Genomic DNA, 18,617 nt, shown 5'->3' on the forward strand with positions numbered 1-18,617 from the left:
TTAAAGACAGTCTCCCAAGAAAAGGGACTTCTGCCAAGATGGAGGCATAGGTGGAAACACTGTGCCTTCTACCACAACCAAGTTTGAATACAACAAAGGTTTGGAGAACAAAGACACAGCCAAAGAACAGAAAATTGAATTATACGGAAGTCTGACAACAACGAACCGTTCAACTGGGACCGGTAAGAGGGGCGGAGCCAGCAGCGGAGCAGGGTCAGGCAGGAAAGATCCCCCGACCCAGGCACACAGGCAGCCCAGACCCAATCGGGATGCAGGGCAGACTGACCGCGGTCGCACATTCGAGCACAGTGAGACGGACCTCGCAGGCCCCAGTGGGCGAACCCAGTGGGCGAACCCAGTGGCTGAGGGCTGACGGCAGTGGCACATTTGCGTGCAATGGGACGAAAAGCGCGGGCTCTGGTGACGGTGGCAGCTGCGGCCTTAGTGGCGGGAGGCGGCAGACCGGACCACAATTGCTCCTCTTTGGCCCCGCCCCCATGTACAGCGTCACAACCCAGTGACTGAGTTGCCTTGCTCTGGTGAACACCTAGGGCTCCGATCCTGATACGTAACAGGCACGAACAATCCAAAAGATGGCTCAAGAAGAACTCAAAGCCCCAGAGCCGATAACTTTAAGCGACCAGGAAATAGCCAGCCTCTCAGATGCACAGTTCAAAACACTGGTCATCAGGATGCTCACAGAACTGGTTGATTATAGTCACAAATTACAGGAACATAGGAAGGCTAAACTGACTGAAATGAAGGGAAATGCACGGGAAACCAATAGGAAAGTAAACTGGGACTCAAATCATTGGAGTGGACCAGAAGGAAGAATGAAACATCCAACCAGAAAGGAATGAAGAAACAAGAATTCAAAAAAATGAGGAGAGGCTTAGGAACCTCCAGGACATCTTTAAACATTCCAACATCCGAATTATAGGGGTACCAGAAGGGGGAAAGAAACAGCCATGAGTGGAAAACGTATTTGAACAAATAATAAAGGAGAAATTCCCCAGTCTGGCAAAGGAAATAGACTTCCAGGAAATCCAGGAAGCTCAGAGAGTCCCAAAGAAGGTGGACCCAAGAAGGAACACACCAAGGCACATCATAATTACATTAGCCAAGATGAAAATGAAGGAGAGAATTCTAGAAGTAGCAACAGATAAGGGGACAGTCACCTACAAAGGACTTCCCATCAGACTGTCAGCTGATTTCTCAAAAGAGACCTTACAGGAAAGAAGGGGCTGGAAAGAAGTATTCCAAGTCATGAAATCCAAAGACCTACATCCAAGATTGCTCTATCCAGTGAAGTTTTCCTTTAGAATGGAAGGACAGATAAAGTGCTTCTCAGATAAGGTCAAGTTCAAGGAGTTCATCATCACCAAGCCCTTATTATATGAAATGCTAAAGGGACTTATATAAAAAAAGAAGATGAAAATATGAATAGTGAAAGGACAGCAAACTCACAGTTATTAACAACCACACCTAAAACAAAAGCAAACCAAGAGGACAGCTAGATCAGGAGCAGAACCATAGAAATGAAGAACACATGGAGGGTTAGCAACAGGGGAGTGGGAGGAGGAGAAGGGGGAAGAAGGTACAGAAAATAGCATAGGCAGTTGGTAGAAAATAGATAGGGGGGAGGGCAAGAATAGTAGGGAAAATATGGAATCTAAAGAACTTGAGACACGTGGTTATAAACTAAGAGGGGGAGAATGATGGGGGAGGGAGTGTGTGGGTGGATGGGAATGAAGGGGGGGGAATAGAACAACTGTAATGGTATAATCAATAAAATATATATATTAAAAAAAAGAAAAAGTAAAAAAAATAATAAAAAATAAAAACTTAAAAAAAAAAGACAGTCTCCCTACTCTGGGTGCCGAGGGAGCCCTCAGCCTGGAGGGACCACCCACCCACAGACTCGTGCTGCCTCTCCCCAGCCAGGAGCTTCCTGCTTCCCAGAAGAGTTGGCACTTTCTGCAGGTTATTCTGACACCTAGATCTGGCAAGTTATTTTTGCAATAGGTGCATGAAACTTATCATGTCAAGGATGTACATTACTCTTATGATGAGATTAGAATACATCAGCTGTCTTCCAAAGATCTGAAATGACTCTCCTATGAGGGGAAGAAATTTTATTTTAAGGCATTTTGTTAAATAGAATAGGTGTTGGAAAAATTGGTTCTTTGAAAGAAATTCAGCTTAGAGACTCAGCTTATGCAATATTTCACAATAAATCCTAAATAAGTTGAGTGTGAATAATAGAATAATAAAATAAACTATAGGGAAATTTAGGAAAGCATTAAATAGATAGCTATCAATGAAAAACCCATCATTATTATTGTTATAACAGTAAGTACAAAAGCAATGGAAGAAGTCATAAAAGAAAATATCAATAGATTTGATGATATAAACAATAATAAAATAAAACCCTGCATATTAGAGTGCACTTTACAAAGACTAGTCACTATCATTGTTGGTATAACAAAGCAGTAATGGCCAGGTGCTTCCTGGAGAATCTGGAAATAAAGAAGTTGATGTCATCTTATAAGGCTTGGACCAACAAAAATTTTCACCCAACTTTCCGTGAGGTAAAGCCAAGAGGATACAAGATGTTAATCACTGTGCCTGCCCTACTTATCTGCTTTAAGGGAAACCCCCCTGTCACTCTGTCTGCTGCCTTAGTGGTCACTTTCTGAAACACAAGATCTTGCTTCCTCCCTGGCCACAGTTGTCTGGCCCAGAGGTGGGTTTCTGACCCAAACGTAATACATTCTCAAGCAGCTACTCTCTTTGAGGCCTAGACTCATAAATCGGGCCAGCCAGGGTCTCTTTCTCTTAACATTGAGTTAAGAAACAAGCAAATAATCAGCTTGTTAGCCTTGGGGACAATGTTTCAAGGCGCTCTCAGGTTACGTCTGGAGTAGACTATGGGCCTACTCGGTGGCTGTAAAGCAGACCTGCACGTGTGGAGCAGAGGCCCTGAGGGTAGCAGCGGTCAGTGCTGGGCTCAGCCCCCAGGCTCCTGATGGCCCCCAGGTGGTGGCTCTGGGTCCCATTCCAGTTTGGAGCAGTCCTAGATCTCGTTACTGTATCGTGATGAGATTCTTGTCATCTCCACACACACACCCTAAGTCTGAGCTAGTTTACTGCGTCTCTGTTTCTGATGACCAAGGGATGATCAAACTAAAAGTAATTGTTTCTATGACTCCAAACACTATCAACATGACTAGAAGTTCATCCTGAGAGGCAGGAGTGGGATATAATTGTAGTTTAGTAAGTAGAAGCCTAATAGAAGAGGTATTTTATCTTTTCTGAAGAAAGGGGTCTGTGCACCAGAGGGGGCAGGTCTGTCTTGAACTGACTGTAATTGCTGTAGGATATTTGCTGCTGAGGGCAGTGGACATGGAGTGAGGCTTCACCGTGACCTTGAGAATCTAGGTCTCAAATCACTTCACTTCTCTTTGTTTTGATTCCTTTTGTGCTTTGTCACACCTATTGACTAACCTTCTGATAACGAATCCATTTTGTTCCCTAGGAGAAGATGCCTTAGAAGGAGGCAAGTTTAAGAGTTCCTGTCTATAAAAGAACATCCTCCGTGGTATATTTAAAAATTGCCTCTCTGGTTTATAATGAATTGATTGGCATCTGTCATTCTTTCTCAATCCCGACAGCCACGGTCAGATCCTGGACCCTGGTACATTTACTGAGTTCAGACCACCCTGTCAGGACTCTTGGAAAGCAGTCATCCATCTTTTTCTGCTGATGTTCCTTCGTTTATGCATGACAATTATTGGTGTTACCCATTGTCAGTTACTATACTCTACAGCCCTCCAGCTTGTTCAAACCTTATTTTTTGTTTATTTGTTTCATACCCAAGATGACAGCAACACATTCAATCAATTCCACAAAGATATCATAGGGCTGATTATGGGCTATCATTCAGATAACTCCATGTCTTGAAATTTCAACCTACTGAATTGTTACAGAAGGGATCTTAAGAAATCAGCTTTGCTCTCTCCATCTCCATGAGCTCTCTCAGAAAGATGTTTATCTATCCTGCACGTAAAGGTTCCTAGGATTTCTACCCATTTAATTACCCTTTTGGGGCAAAATGTCTTTTTAAATGAGCAACTATTTTTTTTGCAATACAATTGAAAATTATTTCCTGCTTTCTCAGTCTCTTTAAGGATAAATTATGTCACTGGCCTGCCTGCATGATATCAGGTAACCAACGGTGGGTTCTCCTACAGCTGTTTCTTTTACAGGAATCAGCTCATATGTGATAGGTGGAAATGGTGTTATTGGAAGTGGTCTCTCTACATCCCTGCCCTCGGTCCAGTGTGGCCAGTATCCTTTCTTAGAAGAGAGAATCTCTCTCACTGGGTGGCCCTTTTCATCTCTCTGTGCACTGTTCACGTCTCTGTTACTCAGAGCCTCGACCCTCCTCATGCCCTCTCTGTCACAATAGCTTCAGTTTAGAAGAACAAATCTGCTGTTTTAGATAGCGTTTATTTTTACATTAAGAATGTAACATGTTTTTAAATTTATAGTATGATTTTTATTAGAACTGTAATTGGTTTGTTAGAGTTCTAGCTATAAAGTTGCATGGATTTTGAGATGTCCTCCTAATCTTAATAACAATCCTTGCTTTTTTGAGCATGTATTCTTGTATTCATTGCATTATAGCAGGAGCAACTGTACTTAACACCAGTTTTTGAGTTGCCCATTTACAGTTTTCTTTTTTCCTAGGATAAATTAGCATGACTGTTTCTAACTAATATCTCCTTTACAGAGTTCTCGTTTCAGGCAGCAATACATTTCTGAGAGGTCTGTAGTGAACATGAGGGTTTTTCTGTCCAGTTAGGCAGGGCATTTCACTGCTCTGGATGCAGGGATCCCCTCAGAGAGGCCCATGGTTGAAGCCAGGACAGCCATTCTTCCCCATAGGGACTTCCGCCAACATTGTTGGGAAAAATCCCTTAGATTGGGATTATGAATTCTACAGACCATGCAGGCTTAGAGCTTTCAGGGGCACTCTCCTGCTAAATGCAGAGGGGCCATCAGAGAACCTAGTCCAGTAGGATTGAGAGATTGAAGAAGGAGAGGAGAAACAGGAGGGGGAGGGGGACGGAATGGGAGGTCTAGGGGAGGAAGAAGTGTGCCTTTGAAGCCAACCGCAGTCCTTGGACTTTTTGGTTACAGAGACAATAAATTCCTTTTTATGCTTACAGCCAAACATCCTGACCAACACAAATTAAGCCCAAATTAATTGATTTTTTTGATAGGTTTAATTTAAAAATCAAACTAAATACTCCAGTGCACAACCAGAGCTTAAAACAAACATGTGGTGAATCACTCCACAAAGCAAAAATCTACTCTGTAACTTTTTAGTCATCACTTTAGCTGCTGTTTTCTGAACCTCCTCTCTCCCATGGAGAGTTACAGAGGATATGCAAGGTGGGCGATGAGAGGCTGGGCAGGGACAGGCTGGTGTCTTGACTTCCGCATTTCTTCTTTTTCAGATACAGCATTTTTCCCTTTATGGTACAATTTTGTTTCGTGTCCCTGATGACTTCCATGCCTGTCCTTAATCAGGCTTTCTCTACTCCTGTCTGCTAGTTTTGGTATTTAAGTACAAGTACTTCATTACACCTTCTCCTTTCAAACCCCATCTAGGTTTAAGTTTTGAATTCTCTCATGTTTTCTGAAGCATCAGTAAACCCACTCTGCTGCAACTGTATACAGCCTGAAAACACAACCCTTCCATTTTCCAAACCATTGAGTGGGATAGTCAAAATCCATGTGGGTCTCGTAATCCTACCAGGACTCCTGGAAGCCCAGAGCACATCTTTCTGCAAACTAGAAAAGGGTGCTCGTAGGTGCCCTAAGGGAAGATGTGCCCCTGATCTTGTGCACATGGAGTGGGGAGCAAGGACAGGCTGGGTTTCAGACCCCTCTCACTGCCACAGCTGAGTCCATTAGTCATGTACCTTGGTAGATGTACATGAGTAATCTTCTTGGGCTACGTGTGCATGGGCTAGGGTCTAGTTGGAGCCAGTTGTTGGGCATATCATGTAGGATGAAGGCCAAATACTCAGGGAAACTTGGTAGCAGCCTCGTAAAATTCTAGTTAGAAGAAAATGTCACAGTTAAATATATCTGAATTTATGAAGGTAGTATACTGTATTTAAAAGTTTTTGAGTTGGATAGAAATTGATTTTAATTCCAGCCTGTCTGCTTAGTAGGTCACCTCACTGAAACTCCATTAAAAATCTGCAAAATAATGATAATACCATGTTTCATAGACTTTAGACTGCATCAACTGTAAGATATAATCATCATTACAGAGGTTTTTAAAATATAAAAAATTTAAAATCAGACTATGAAAAAATAGCCAGGTGGGGTTATTAACTGTATCCTGATTTGAAGTGTTAAGACTATAAAAATTGTGTATCTTAGAATATGTGACGCATGGTAATACTCGCTTATAGCTAATGGCTCTTCTCTGTGAGGATTAAATGAAATAACATATGTCAAGTTCTTGCCACAGCTCAGAGTCAGTGTTCAATAAATTGTGGAGGCTGTTGTTGAAGCTGGTGACTAATAGTAACAAAAGAATATGCTTGACTCAGGTCTTCATAATCTAGCAAAATTACCTGGCTGTTGCTTTTCCCCTCCTCCAGGATAAGATACCAGAAACCAACATGCACAAGTAGGTCTAGAAGTAAATCTCAGAGGAAGATTAAAGTACAGAAAATGTACAAAACTGAAAAACAGTCCTATTTATTCTGCTGATGGAGACCCAATCTGATTTCCCCAAATCCCAAATGTACAAGACAAACATTTTTAAAAAGAGTATTGTTCACAAGATGGAAGCATCAGTTGATATACTGTGCCTCCTCGCACAACCAAAATAAGGACAACAAAAATTTAGAAACAGAAAAATAACCAGTACTAAAAGAAAATTGAACTGTATGGAAGTCTGACAACCAAGGAGTTAAAATAGACATATTCATTCAGACCAGTAGAAGGGGCAGAGTCAGGCAGCTGGGCAGAGAGGGGTCGGGGCAAAAATGTGGTGGTTGGCGGACCCTGGGCATGCAGGTGGTGGCTGGAAAACCCCGGGTGCAGGGCGGCAGTGGGCAAACCCAGCGAGGTGGTAGATTGTGGATGGGTGCAGCACACAAGGTGGCTGGCAGACTGGGCGGTCCCACATTCATGTGCAGATAAACCAGGTGAAACTGGGGAGTGAGACAAACCTCACAGCCTCAAAACACCGATTGAAAACACCTGTGGGAGTTGAGCTTCCAGGCGAGACTCTCAGACTCATGGGAGAGTTCACTGGAGACACCCACAGGGTCCTAGAATGTATGCAAGCCCACCCACTCAGGAACCAGTACCAGAAGGGCCCAGTTTGCTTGGAGGAAGCAGTAGAAGAGACTGAAATTCAGTAGAGAGTGGAGCAAGTGCTATTGTTGCCTGTCGGACCCCTCTCCCCACAAATAGCATCACAACCCAGTGATATGGGTTGCCCCGCCCTAATACCTAAGGTTCCGCCCCTCACTGTGTAACAGGTGCATCAACACACAAAAAAAGGGCCCGAATGAAAGAAGAGATCAAAGCTCCAGAGAAAATATGACTAAGTGACAAAGAGATAGCCAACCTATCAGATGCACAGTTCAAAGCACTGGTGATCAGGATGCTCACAGAATTGATTGAATTTGGTCGCAAATTAGATGAAAAAATGAAGGCTACACTAAGTGAAATAAAGGAAAATGTACAGGGAATCAGTAGTGATGGGAAGGAAATTGGGACTCAAGTCAATGGAGTGGACCAGAAGGAAGAAAGAAACAATCAAACAGAAAAGAATGAAGAAACAAGAATTAAAAAAACTGAGGAGAGGCTCAGGAACCTCCAGGACATCTTTAAACTTTCCAACATCTGAATTATAGGGGTACCAGAAGGGGAAAAGAAACAGCCACGAGTGGAAAACTTATTGGAACAAATAATAGAGGAGAACTTCCCCAGTCTGATAAAGGAAATAGATTTCCAGGAAATCCAGGAAGCTCAGAGAGTCCCAAAGAAGGTGGATCCAAGAAGGGACACACCAAGGCACATCATAATTACATTACCCGAGATTAAAATGAAGGAGAGAATCCTAGAAATAGCAAGAGATAAGGAGATAGTTACCTACAAAGGACTTCCCATCAGACTGTCAGCGGATTTCTCAAAAGAGACCTTACAGGCAAGAAGGGGCTGGAAAGAAGTATTCCAAGTCATGAAAGACAAGGACCTACATCCAAGATTGCTCTATCCAGCAAAGCTTTTATTTAGGATGAAAGAGCAGATAAAGTGTTTCTCAGATAAGGTCAAGTTCAAGGAGTTCATCATCTCCAAGCCCTTATTTTATGAAATGTTAAAGAGACTTAGAAAAAGAAGATAAAAAACATGTATAGATGTAGAAAATGACAGCAAACTCACAGTTATTAACAACCATACCTAAAACAAAAACAAACTAAGCAAACAACTAGAACAGGAATAGAACCACAGAAATAGAGATCACATGGAGGGTTAGCAAAAGGGAAGTGGGAAGAGGAAAGAGAGGGAAAACGTACAGAGAATAAGTAGCATAGATGGTGGGGAGAAAATAGACAGGGGAGGGCATGAATAGTATGGGAAATGTAGAAGCTAAAGAACTTAAGACACATGGACATGAACTAAAAGGGGGAATGTGGGTGGGAGAAGGTGTGCAGGGTGGAGGGGAGTAAAGGGGGGAAAATGGGACAACTGTAACAGCATAATCAATAAAATATATTTAAAAAATAAAAATCATTTTAAAAAGAGAAAAAAAGAGTATTGTTCAGATGGTGGTTTGGGATCCTTCTCTGAATTTGGGGTAGGAGAAAGGAAACTTTCAGAAAGCTTTGATAGCTCTTTTAGTGTTTGTTTTTCCTTCATCTCTCACTCACAGTAACTTCTATGACATTTCCTGTGATCTTCTAAATGAACATTGATTGGCTCACTCGTGAAAACCCTTCTGTGCAGCACCCTGTGACGTTAGCTCTCATTTAGGTCTGGACGGGTCTGTGGAGGATGAAGATGTGCCAAGAGGTGTCAATCAAACCCCTTCACCTGCCTCCAAAGCAGCTGGTTCCTGGACTGGTCTAGAAGTGGGACTTACACCAGAAAACAGCCATTCATTGTTCTCTGTTGCCAAAGACAATGCTGCCAGTGGTAGAAAGAACTCTGATATAGAAACACTGATGCCAGAATTCTAATGAGTGAAAAATGTCCTGTTTTTTGCACTACCTCCAAAGCATTCTATTTCTTTTCCCACAGTTTGGGTTCAATAGCATTTCCAGAGACAGATAAATGGAATCAGGGTGTATATGAACATGTTCAAGACATCGCTGACATGATGAAAAACTCTTGTGTGTAGAACAGGTAGACACAATGAAAATGAATCTCCTATGGAAACAAATATTCTATTATTTTTTTATTCTTCCATCTCTGATCTAAACTTGTTTCAATATCAGTCTTGATCTAAATAAATAATGAACGTAGAAGAACAAAAAGAAGTTTGCGGCAAGAGTTCATCTACCTAGTTTGGGGTGGCTTGTTATAAGACAAGCAAATAACACGGAAGTTTCAGATTTACTGACGATGCCATGTAAGTATAGATACGTGGTCCCTGTCAAATTGATAGTGTCCAGAATGACACTCAAGTGGCAGCTCTAGATCACAACGCCAGAGAAAAGCCAAACTACCTGAGAAGACAGCGGCGACCTCAACTTGAAACATGGGGACTGGCTGATCTGTAGTTCCCACACAGTTTCCTCTCTGCAGGCCAATTACTCTTGCACTCACTGCGTCTCACTTTTCCCCGGGGGGCCAGAGACAGCATGTGGCACAGCTTGGGAGTGAAGCTGAGCTATCATCTCACGCAGGTAATAATACATCCCTGCCATGGGCTCACCTCCTGACCTTTAGATTCACAAAAGGACTCCCTGGGAACTGAAAATGTCACTTGACTTAATTTCTCCCTGGGAAGTACTAGCTAGTTCTGCTAGTTCTCCTCGTAAGGTCATAAATATCCTGAAAACAATTCCTTCAAGGTTACCTTGGAAACTTTAAATATGTATATCAATTCTACCTTATACCTCCTCACTCTTAACCTTGTGTCTGAGACGCCGTGATGGTGGGTTGTTCAGTAATGGGGTTGAGTCTCAGTGACCCACTTACTTGGGCCTCCTCGGATCAAGAGCACATTTGAAAGATGAGTGACTAGAACACCAGCGTTAGTCTGCTATTCGCACAAAATGAAGAGTGACATTGGCTTTATCAGTACCACTAAACCGGCTACATTCTTGTTAGCAGTGAATGTTAGAATCTCAACATTGTTAGTCTCCAGAACAAAACACAGGTCTACTTGCCCAGGGCTTCTGTGAGCACATCTGCTATCACAGACAGCCCTGTGGTGGCTCAGTTACAGCCTCAGCCCCTGCCCCAACTCGTGCAGACGCGGGGCAGCCTCCCACTCACCTGGTCTCAAGAATGTGGCAAACGGGATCCATCAACACACATCACTGCACTGAAATTACGGAAGATCTGGGACTGTTTGTGACAACAACTCAAGGTCTCAGACTGAAAAGCTAAGTATATTAGTATAGGTCATTGGTCCCTTCCGTCAGTATTCTTCTATCAGTTTCATTAGTGTTGGGACAGCTTTATTTTGGTATGAAGTGTAAGATATTTTTAAGGAGCAAAACCTTACACTACTTTTTTTTTTTTGTGGAGAAGCTATCTATTTATTTATTTGAGAAGCAATTTATAAAAGTTCTTTCCCTCTTATCTCCCCAGGTATGAAAACAGACCATTGGGTCCTTGGAGTCGGACAATGCTCACAAGTCAGCTGATCGACGGGAGCCTGCTTCCCTGCCTCCCTCCTGGCCGCCAGCCAGGTAGGTAGGTCAGCAGTGACCTGCTGTAGGGGATCTGCTTTCCTGCCCCAATCAACTACCTCATTGCTTTGGGCCACCGATCCCGAATCAGGTAAGCTATGAATATTATTTCCAGAAAAAATGCACACGCTCGTAACCCCTAATTTTTTCACGCAGTTTCAGGAGTTTGGGGCCCAGGCCAAGAAAAGAGCTTTCCATAGGGTTTTAAAAAAACAATTACATTAAAGAAGTTATTAAAAATTTAAAACATTTTTGGTACAGAAATATCTATGTGCTTTTCTATAAATGCATTAAACAATCAGATCTAATGATGAGTCGAACAGCTACTGTAACTTTGAAGTACTGATGACTATAAAGTGTATTTTCCCATGTCTGCCAACCGTGCTGTGAAATGAAGATATCTGTGATCGCCACTGGCGACAGGTGCTGCTTGTTCTGCTGTGGCCTGCTGCCTGCACTCATCACTGAAGCCGGGCGAAACTGCAGTTAGAGGTCAGTGCAGCACTAACCTCTAAGACTCTAGAGGTTCTTGGCCTGATGCTGGGCATAGCCTTTCTGACTCAGGCCAATGAGGAGAATATAGAGCTCCCATTTTCTCAAATAAAGCAACTAGAGGTTATCACAATTTTCAATATCTGTAGAAAACACCAAAAGGGACATTCAGGGTGGCTTTTGTCCCAGCCTTATTCATGAAGGGAGGAAGACGGGGACAAGAGGGACTCGGAGACTCAGCTGTGAGCTGGTTGGTAACTTCTGCCTTCCCTGCCACAGTGGCAAAGGCTCAAGGAATCCCCTCCGTGAGTCTGCCCCAGGCTGGGAGATGGATCTCCACGTGTCTTCTAGCTTGAAGTGAAAGACACTTTCCTCTTGCTTTAACGAAGATCTGTGGCATACTTTCTTTGAGTCTGCCTCTGGCTCTACCCTCAGCTTTCTCAGGATGCTCACTTAAGTGGGGGAGCCCTGCTGAGCAGCCTGCATCCTGGGTAGACACACTGGCTCATTTTTGCTTCCTCCCATTGGCTTACTGAATGCCCCCCCCAACCCCCCAAATAAACACCTGTGCCAAAATGCTAAGTATAAGCTTTGGGAGGTGGAAGAGTGTTTCACAGCACTTGAAAAAATGAATTGTCACTGTAATCCTGTGGTGATGATGGGCTGAGCTATTGCTGAAAGACACCAGGGGAAAGCTTTCTCATTGGGATGCTAGAGCTCAGGCCTGCATGGGGATGAAAGTTCAAGTTTTAGACAAAAGAAACTGCTTTTCCTGATGGTTGAAGGGAGGGATGACACACTTCCAAGGAAAGGCATTCTCAAAGCCCCTCCTTGGCTGGGCCCTCCGGGATCCAGGTGGCACGGCTTTGGGGAAGCACGTCCTGACCTGATTTTCACCAGGGAAGTGATCTGTGAGAGAGGCTCACAGAAGATCGTTGCTTACCAATTTTACTTCTTGCTTCATTTATGTTTTCTCCCAGGGCCTTTGCTTCAGAAAATCTGGAGAAAAGAAAAAAAGCAATGAGAGTTTATTTTGTTCTCTTCAACCTAAACTATGTTTTAAAAATGATAGATTTCAGGGAGGCCTCTAAATTATTATAAAACTTTCTTAAAAGACATAAAATGAAATCCAAATAAATGAAATATACTAGGCTTAAAATAAAGATACATTTTGTATTAATCACAAGTATTGTGAATTTTTACTCCTCTACCCAGCACAGAATTTGCATTCTCATATTCACTAGCGTACAACTTTCAAGTTCTAGAATAAAGCATGGCTCTACGCTTTCTGTGCTATGTGTGCTCTACAGCATTAGGATCTTATAGTTACAGTCAAAGACCACATGCTTAGTGTAAATTAAGTAACTTTTTCTCTTTTATTATAAAGTCCTGCATCAGAAGGCAGCAAACGATGGGTGGTGAGGAAACAAACCCAGCCCACCCCGTGTTCCTGCGGAAGGACCTGTGTTGGAGCACAACCATGTCCAACTTACACCCTGTCTGTGGCTGCTCGCCCGCTATGATAGCAGAGCTGAGCAGGCTGGACACAGGCTGCATGGCCTGCAGAGCTGAAAATGTTTACTATCTGACCCTTTACCGAAAACATTTGCTGACTCTTGTTATAGCTGATGTTAACCACATTTTGAAAATATAAAAACAAGAAAAATTATCTGTAATAATCCCTTACCCAGAAAGAAGCACATTTTGAGATGTTTCCAGTCTTTTTTCTAGCCAGTTTTTTTACAGAGTCCAGATCATGCCGTATACATGGTACTGTGCTTTGATTTTTTTCATTTAGCATTATAACGTATTTCCCTGTGTCTTTATTTTTTCCCCACTGGTTCTATATAATCTGAGAAAAACTTAAGTATACAAGGGAAGTGTGAAATGTTAAAGAGATGATGTGAACAATATTGGTGGCTTGTCTAATGGAGAATCCAGCGTCCTTTCAGGAAACTGAAGATGCTCAAAAGCTGCTCCCTATTTTCTATCAACCACCCTCTAAAAATGAACATTTTCATTCGATACAAATATACACATTGAAAATAAGTGTGTAATTCAGAACGGTCTACCATTTTTAGATTGCTTGTGTGCCAGAAAATATAGAGTCAATAAAAAATACCAGAGAGGTGGAGACAAAAGACTCTGGATCTGTACAGCAAAAATGAGTATCACTTCAACAGGTAATGATTCGGGGAGGAAGTGGTGACCTTGGAAACCAGTAGCACTGAAAGGCGGCAGGTCACAAATCTGGTGATGGGGGGTAAGATGTATAGTTAGGCCCATTTTCCCTAGCACCACATTCAAGGATAAAAGGAGGAAAGTCAGAATGTTCAGGTGAGATGGCAGAAAAGAGCTGGTGGAGGCTGTCCATACGGTGGGTTTTGTCCTTCAGTTCTGAGACAGAGAAGGCGGTCAAAAAACCATGTTGATACCTTTGAATGAAGTGTCGGATGAGTAAAATAAGCAGCCTTCAAATTTCTCTTGTACTCAACATCAACAACATTGTCAAGTTTCTTCAGGAGGTCAGAGTCCAGGTGATTGTGTTCGCTGGTCAGTGTGTGCAAATATACTACTACAGAGTCCTTCACAACAATGTGATCCATTACATGGATAAAACATAAGACAGCCTTGTCCATATCTACTAATGTTAGTAGATAGGTAATGTTTCTTCCAATGACCACCATCACTGTGCGACCATAGTTATCAACATCTGTTTGGTATAAGGCTTTTAGAGACGCAATATCAGAGAGAGCCTCAGATCGTGCTTGACATAACCAGTGATTGTAACAGCTCTGAAGTGCCGGGGAGAGATCACACCCCAGGTGTTCTTAAAGTGGGATTGAGGTCCTGAGCCTTTTTCCAGGGGTTTGTGAGGTGAAAATTATTTTCATAATAATACTAAAATATCCTATGCATTTTCCACGTGGACATCTGCACAGATGGTGCAGCAGCAGCTGCTGGGTGAAACTCCTGGTGCCTCCGTAGGAGTCGAGTCCGAGGCCCCTGATGGGGGGAGCAGTCAGAGTCCTTCATTTCTCTGATGTTGCTTCTGCACGGCTGCCTCTGATAACTGTCCCTGAAGGATCAGCTTTCTCTGCTCATCAATATCCCCTTCCATTCCAGCAAAAACATGAGAGCCAATGAAACAGAGATCAACCTCCAAGCCTTCGTCCTCCTCCTCTTGGTCATCCTCACTGGGTTTCTTACTTATTCGCATCTGCTGTTCAGATACCAAGGCTCCTCTTCTGCAGTTCCGATACCTGCAGGTAGGTACAGCAATGACAGCCTCTCCTCCTGCAGTGACCTTGGGAAGTCCAGGGGTAGCAGCTTTTGGTAAGTAGCCTCTTCCAGTTCAGAGACAGCAAATACTACGCTTTCAATGGTCTCTCCTATGAATCTCAAAGAATCTCCTTACAGTGTGAAGTGCTATGTGTTTTGCATCCTCTAAAGGATAACCTCGTTTTACAGAATTGATGACACAGACTCCAACAGAAGAGACGGACTGCTCTGTTAGCAGCTGAAGTACGTTTCTGTAGCAGCTGTACAGGGAGCTTGCAGCTGCTGTGTAGTAGCAGCCCTTGTACTTCGGCCCCACTGTGTGAACGATGAATAGGGCAGCTAAGTGAAATTCTTTTGCCAATTTGGCTTTACCCATCCAGCAACATTGAGGTTTCTGGAGTTCCTCCTTCAGATCAGACCCTGAAAGCATGAAGATACTTTTTTTTTCATGCTGCCTACTGGGGACCTGGCCCACTACCCAGGCATGTGTCCTGACTGAGAATCAAACTGGCAACACTTTGGTTCTTGGGCCGGTGCTCAATCTACTGAGCCACACCTGCCAGGGCTGAAGATACTTTCTGATACAGGATTTTTATCTAGGACTTCCACTGCTGGTATTTGCAACGGCTGTACAGTTCAGTAATGCCACATCTTTCCTGAAGAAACAAAGAACAACTTTTCCATTGATATTCTTGCTATACAGAAAAGGTGATCTAATAGTGTCTGTTTCAGGTGCAGTATCAGGACCACTTAATTCATCCTCACGCGAGTCACCCCAGTTTGGTAGTGTATCCGCATCCACAAGCTGGGAAGGTGCACCCAAGGTATTCATAAAACGGGAACTTCAGCTTGTCTTCTCCCAAATTTCTCAGCAAGTCAATTCACTGGAGACATTGGCCCCTCTCTTCTCCCGGATAAGCTGTCCCCAAAAGCACCTCAGGGGAGAGGAACCCAGCAGTCGGGGGGAGATGAGGCAGGCTCATCCTTCCAGAGAACTGACAGAACTGACCCCGCCCCCACCCCACCCCTCTGCCCGCACATGCCAAGTCTGGGTGCCTCCCCTCCCCATGTCTTTAGAAACTTCCCCCTTATCTTTGATGGCTGTCTACTTGGTGGCCGTTTACTAATGCACCAGATGGTTGTGCTGATGTTTACTTCATGGTTCCTCTATATTTTCCAACAAACATTGATGAGACACCGTGGAGAGATGCAGAAGTGGTGTGGGTCAAGGCCCACGAGAGAAACATGTGCTACAGGACCTTACGAAATACTCATTGCTTTCCCATCTTCTCTTTTCTGCCATGAAACTGAAGAGGCCCCTGAAAATCTATGAAACAAATACATAACATATGGCTATAGTATATCATTGTGCTATGGAGCAACGCTGGCCATGCCACTAGAGGGCTGGGAGGGGCCTATCCGTGGGTCAGGAAAGCTCACGTACAAGGTAGGACTGACCTGGATTTTATGGTGCATAGAACTTTTTAGAAAACTTTTATTATGGAAATTTCCAAATAGACACAAAATAGAAAAATAGAATGAACCCGCATATCCCACCATCATATGTCATCAATTGTCAACATTTAGCCAGTTTGATTTTAGTTATCTCCTCTCTCCCCATCCTCTCCCCACCTCTCAAATCTTTCTGGAACCAGTAAGACCCAGATGTATTGTTTACCCATCACTGCTTTAGTTGCATAGGTTTTTGTGAGAGGAAGTAGAGAGAGGAGGGCATTTCAGGCAGGGGAACAATATGAGCAAAGGCCAGGGTGCCACGGCTGCTCTGTGCTTGATGGAGAGAAGTGTGAATTATGTCATTGCTATTTTCCAAATCTGTCTCCTTGGCCTGTGGCTGCAGACAGGGGAAGTTTCCAGTGAAGGGGACTAAATTGTCCCTCAACATTAGGTTTCTTGGAACTCCACCCCTGGCTCCCTTAGGTATTCAGGCTCATCAAAGATTATGCATGTTCTCTCTTCAGTTAGGGCCTGTCACCTCCTGGAGAGGAGTGCAGTTTCTTTTGATACCATGAAGATTGAATCTGGCTCAGTATACATTCCTATTACATGTAGGTCACTGTGTTGGGCTCGGTGGGCTTGAACTGGCTTTGTCTGCTGGGCAGCCATCATCTGAGGTTTGGTCCAGGTTGCTCAGAAGATGAGGACTTTTCATGCTTTGTTTCAGCCAAGTGGGGGGACTAGAATGGTTTGATGGTCACCCTGTCTATCACCAGTACCTAGGATTTCATAGGAATTTGATAGTCTTTTATTGCTCAGTGAATGATTCCTCTTCCTGCCAGATGGGTAGAGTGTGGAAACTAGAATTATGAAAATGCAAGAGCAAGGCTGCAAAGCTGCTGAAATTCATGTCAGCACTGGAAGACAGCTGAGTGGAGACAGCAAGCTGAGTGGAGTGGAAGGTACCTTAGGCAGAACAGGCGGCCTCCATAGCAGCACTGCTCAGAGAAGTCCTGACAGGCCTGGGATGAGGCCCCGGGTGACCACACCACCACCACAGCAGGGCCGGAGGCATGGCAGAGGGACCTGCTTGGTGCTGTGGTCCATTCTCTCCAAAGAGCTGCCCAGGTCTGGCAGACATGATGGGGGACCCTGTGAGCTGTTCCAGCTTCTTCTCTGCAGCCCAGTGCCAAGCTAAAAAGGGCTTGCCCACTGAAGAGGTGTGGCTGAGGGCTGTCCTGTCTCCATGAGACCATTTTCCCTTTACTCCATAGTTGTCAGCACTCCAGGCCACTCCACCCACATGTGTTCCTGATCCCTAGTTGTCAAGACAAACTTTTTCTTAAGGAATCCCAGCCCTGAGGGAGATGAAAAGGGAAAGGAAGCTACCAAAGAGCTGAGACAAAGGGTGACTCCTAGGCTGCTATGCCCTCATTCGTCCTTGCCCACTCTGCCCCACAAGGACCCAGGCTGAGTTCTGCTCATCCAGACTGCGCCAGGAGGAGTCTTCAACTCCTGATCTTCTAAAAGACACACACTCCCATTATTGGTGTGGCACAGGGAGCCAACCTGTGGCCAAGGTGGGGACCCTGTGATGATTTTCCCTAGTGCACCTGCCTCAATAAATGCCCTAAGGTGCTGAGGAGGTGTGGCCTTCCAGGGAGGTCCTTGAGGAGGGCCAGGTAGAAGGCTCTGGGACTCGCCAGAACCTCCTGTGAGTACCTTGGGTCTCACTGCTGGGGCCAGTTTCCCATCAGAGAGTCCCTGGTTGTGTGCTCACACTGGAGAGTGCAGCGCTACTGGGGACAGGTCCAGTGTTGAGCTGGCAGGCTGTCCCATTCACCAAACAGAAACATCTCTACCTCAGGGCGAGGCCTGGGTTTGGAAGGGAGAAGAAATGCAGTGTCTGGTTGTTCTTTCACACTTGGCTTCCCATGACATCCAGCCTTCACAGATCCAATTGCATTCACTTTGTGCCTGGCACCGTACTGGCAACGGTCCCGAGTGCAATTCTCTTCCATTGGCTTCTGTGTCACATCACTTGGCTGTCCCCGGCTGCTCTGTCTGTCTCCTTTTCTGTGTCTTCTTCTGTAGGTTTCATCCCAACCCTGTCCTCATGCCAGTGCCTCGTCTGTAACCTCTACCTCAGCTCTGCTTTATTTCCTGACCCTGATCCAGCTGCTTATTGGATGCCCTGCAAATAATCAAAATTCATTGTTTCCAGAGTAGAACTGATTGCCTTCCCTAAAGACTTCCCCCTCCTTCCTATCTTTTCTCGTTTCATTGCAGGGCACCAACATGCACCCATGTGCTCATGCCAATAACCTGCACACCATCCTTTGCTCCTGTCTCCATTAGCCCCTCCACTCAATCCTGGAGTCTCATCTATTCTCCACTCTCATTATCTATCATAACATTCCAGTT

General features: G+C 44.2%; 2 protein-coding genes across 4 annotated transcripts in view; both read right to left on the bottom strand.

Moving 5' to 3' along the window:
• KIF6 (kinesin family member 6) overlaps positions 1 to 18,617 on the bottom strand; it is a 427,352-nt gene that overhangs the window by 74,253 nt on the left and 334,482 nt on the right. For all 3 annotated transcript variants that reach the window (XR_005067343.1, XM_037052020.1, XM_037052033.1), the window contains one exon: positions 12,400 to 12,455. Coding sequence is in view for 2 of the 3 variants with exons in the window: in XM_037052020.1 (XP_036907915.1) it covers positions 12,400 to 12,455 (56 nt within the window). In the remaining variant the exon portion in view is untranslated. The remainder of the gene's footprint in view (positions 1 to 12,399; positions 12,456 to 18,617) is intronic.
• Positions 13,685 to 15,570, bottom strand: LOC118991073 (ganglioside-induced differentiation-associated protein 2-like). The gene is given in 6 exon segments (XM_037052047.1): positions 13,685 to 13,872; positions 13,874 to 14,246; positions 14,492 to 14,693; positions 14,696 to 14,849; positions 14,851 to 15,212; positions 15,348 to 15,570. Coding segments are annotated over 6 exon segments (1,488 nt in total). The 3' UTR covers positions 13,685 to 13,698.

The sequence above is a fragment of the Sturnira hondurensis genome, unplaced genomic scaffold (assembly GCF_014824575.4).
Source record: "Sturnira hondurensis isolate 20B ecotype Veracruz unplaced genomic scaffold, ASM1482457v3 Scaffold0000880, whole genome shotgun sequence".
Classification (NCBI taxonomy): Eukaryota; Metazoa; Chordata; class Mammalia; order Chiroptera; family Phyllostomidae; genus Sturnira; species Sturnira hondurensis.